Raw genomic sequence first — 2647 nt, 5'->3', positions numbered from 1 at the left:
AGAGGCTGCGGTGGCCGGGAGCGGCCACTGCACTCAATCTGGGCAACAGAGTGAGACTCCAACTCAAAAAAATATATATATATTGTGCATTCCAATAATTAAAATCATTTGAACAAAAGAATGGCACTCTGATTAAACTGCATTTTACAGCCTGCAGGACACCTTGGGCCAGCTTGATTTACTCTAGATTTCACTGTCGTCCCACCCCACTTCTTCCTTCACCAACATGCAAGCTCTTTTCCTTCCCTGCCAGCCAGAGAGGCAAATGGAAGAGGCAGGCGTAGCCTTCATTGTCAGTAGTTCTTTGATGTGAAAAGGAGTAGCACAGTCATTTAAACTTGATCCAACCTCTTTGCATCTTACAAAGTTAAACAGCTAAAAGAAGTAAAATAAGCCGAGCTCGGTGGCTCAGCCTGTAATCCCGCGCCTTGGGAGGCTGAGGTGAGTGGATTGCCTGAGCTAGTGGGTTCGAAACCCGCCTAGGCAATTTGGCAAGACCTCATCTCTACAATAAAGTCAAAATGAGCCGGGCATGGTAGCGCGCACCTGTAGTTCCAGCTACTTGGAAGGCTGAGGTGGAAGGATCGCCGGAGCCCAGCAGGTCGAGGTTGTGGTGGCCGGGAGCGGTCACTGCACTCCAGTCTGGGTGACAGAGTGAGACTCCAACTCAAAAAAAAAAAAAAAAAAGTAAAATAAGAAGGCAATGCTAGTGGAATGTACAGTGCATACTGGCGGCGCTGGCCTCATTATGATTCGCCTGCTTGCTTCTCCTGTTCGATCGTTTCTTTGGAAGGCAGTGGGTTTTTCTCTTGCGTTTCTGTCTTCTTCAATTTCGACTTATCGAATTTCTCCATCTCAGCCATATCGGGTTTGTCAGACATGGTCTCGGAGGGAGCAGAGAGAGGCTTTCGAACGAGGGAAATCTGGTCTGTGCAGTGGCCAACGCCAAGTGGCATTTTTTTGGTTTTGTTTTGTTTTGTTTTGGTAGGACAGGGTCTCGCTCTGTTGCTCAGGTTGGTCTCAAACTCCTTACCTCAAGCTATCCTCCCACCTCAACCTCCCAACATGCTAGGATAACAGGCATGAGCTACCATACAAGCTTAGATGTTACATTTGAAGTGTTATTCTCTACTTGCTATTTGGTTATTCGTTGTGGAAGAAGTAAATAACAGACACTCTTAGTCCTTCATCTTTTTTTTTTTTTTTTGGTTGGAGTCTCACTCTGTTGCCCAGAGTGGAGTACAGTGGCCGCTCCTGGCCACCACAGCCTCGACCCGCTGGGCTCGGGTGATCCTTCTGCCTCAGCCTTTCAAGTAGTTGGAACTATAGGCATGAGCCACCTCACCCAGCTAATTTTTTAATTTACTGCAGAGACAAGGTCTCGCCAAATTGCCCAGGCTGGTCTCGAACCCCTGGGCTAAGACAACCCTCTCGCCTCCGCCTCCCAAAGTGCTGGGATTACAGGTGTGTGCTACTGCACCTGGCTCTCAATGCTTTCTTTGAGCAGTTTTATAGTTGCAGTTCTTACATTTACATCTTTAATTTATTTGGATTTGATCTTTGCATATGGTGAGAGATAGGGTTCTGGTTTTATTCTTCTGCATATGGTTGTCTTGGTTTTATTCTTCCGCATATGGTTGTCTGGTTTTATTCTTCTGCATATGGGATTACACTTGTAATCCCAGCACATTGAGAGACAGAGGCAAGAGGATTGCCTGAGCCCAGGGGCTCGAGACCAGCCTGAGCAACTTGGTGAGACCTTATCTCTACCATGAATCAAAAAAGTTAGCTGGGCATGGTGGTGCATGCCAATGGTTCAAGCTACTTGGAAGGCTGATGTGGAAGGATCTCCTGAGCCCAGCAGGTCAAGGCTGCGGTGGCCGTGAGCATGCCAGTGCACTCCAGCCTGGGCAACAGAGTGAGACTCCACCTCAGAAAAGAAAAAAAAAGAAAAACTCTCATCCAGGTGTGGTGGCTTACACCTGTAATCTCAACACTTTGGGAGGAAGATTGCCTGAGCCCAAAAGTTTGAGAACAGCCTAGACATAGAGATCTCATCTCTACAAAAAAATAAAAAATTAGCCAGGTGTAGTGCCGCATGACTGTAGTTCCAGCTGCTTGGGAGGCTGAGGCTGAAGGATTCCTGAGCCCAGCTAGTCGAGGCTGCGGTAGCTGTGAGCATGCCGCTGCACTCCAGCCTGGGTGACAGAGTGAGACACCAACTCAATTAAAAAGAAAAAAATACGCCGGGCTCGGTGGCTCAGCCTGTAATCCCGCGCCTTTGGGAAGCAGAGGTGAGTGGATTGCCTGAGCCCACGGGTTCGAGACCCGCCTGGGCAACTGGGCAAGACCTCATCTCTACAATAAATCAAAAATCAGCCGGGCGTGGTAGCGCGTGCCTGTAATTCTGGCTACTCGGAAGGCTGAGGCAGAAGGATCGCCGGAGCCCAGTGGGTCGAGGCTGCGGTGGCCAGGAGCAGCCACTGCACTCCAGTCTGGGCGACAGAGTGAGACTCTCACTCAAAAAAAGAAAAAGAAAAAGAAAAATATAGGCACACATTTATTTCATCACAGTTTTACTTGGGAAGCCTTCAGAATGAAGACCCAACGATGCAAGAGAAACTTTTTTTTTTTTTTTTTTTTTTTG

The 2647-nt window shown here is 48.1% G+C and overlaps 1 protein-coding gene across 1 annotated transcript; it reads right to left on the bottom strand.

Moving 5' to 3' along the window:
* Positions 1–87: 87 nt before the first annotated feature.
* Positions 88–945, bottom strand: LOC103269809 (thymosin beta-4). Its single transcript, XM_008067368.2, has 2 exons — positions 693–945; positions 88–389 (listed from the first exon to the last, which is right to left on the bottom strand). The coding sequence occupies exon 1, from the start codon at positions 879–881 to the stop codon at positions 747–749; it is 135 nt and encodes a 44-aa protein (XP_008065559.1). The 5' UTR covers positions 882–945; the 3' UTR covers positions 88–389; positions 693–746.
* Positions 946–2647: the final 1702 nt, after the last annotated feature.

This window comes from Carlito syrichta, unplaced genomic scaffold, assembly GCF_000164805.1.
Source record: "Carlito syrichta isolate Samal-C Ts95f unplaced genomic scaffold, Tarsius_syrichta-2.0.1 Scaffold309491, whole genome shotgun sequence".
NCBI classification, from domain to species: Eukaryota; Metazoa; Chordata; class Mammalia; order Primates; family Tarsiidae; genus Carlito; species Carlito syrichta.
The sequence above is the reverse complement of the archived record's forward strand: the minus strand, read 5'-3'. Positions and strand labels throughout refer to the sequence as shown.

Bases quoted from the DNA above. Each gene is read 5' to 3' on its own strand.
- LOC103269809 (XM_008067368.2), bottom strand. From the start codon at position 881: ATGTCTGACAAACCCGATATGGCTGAGATGGAGAAATTCGATAAGTCG.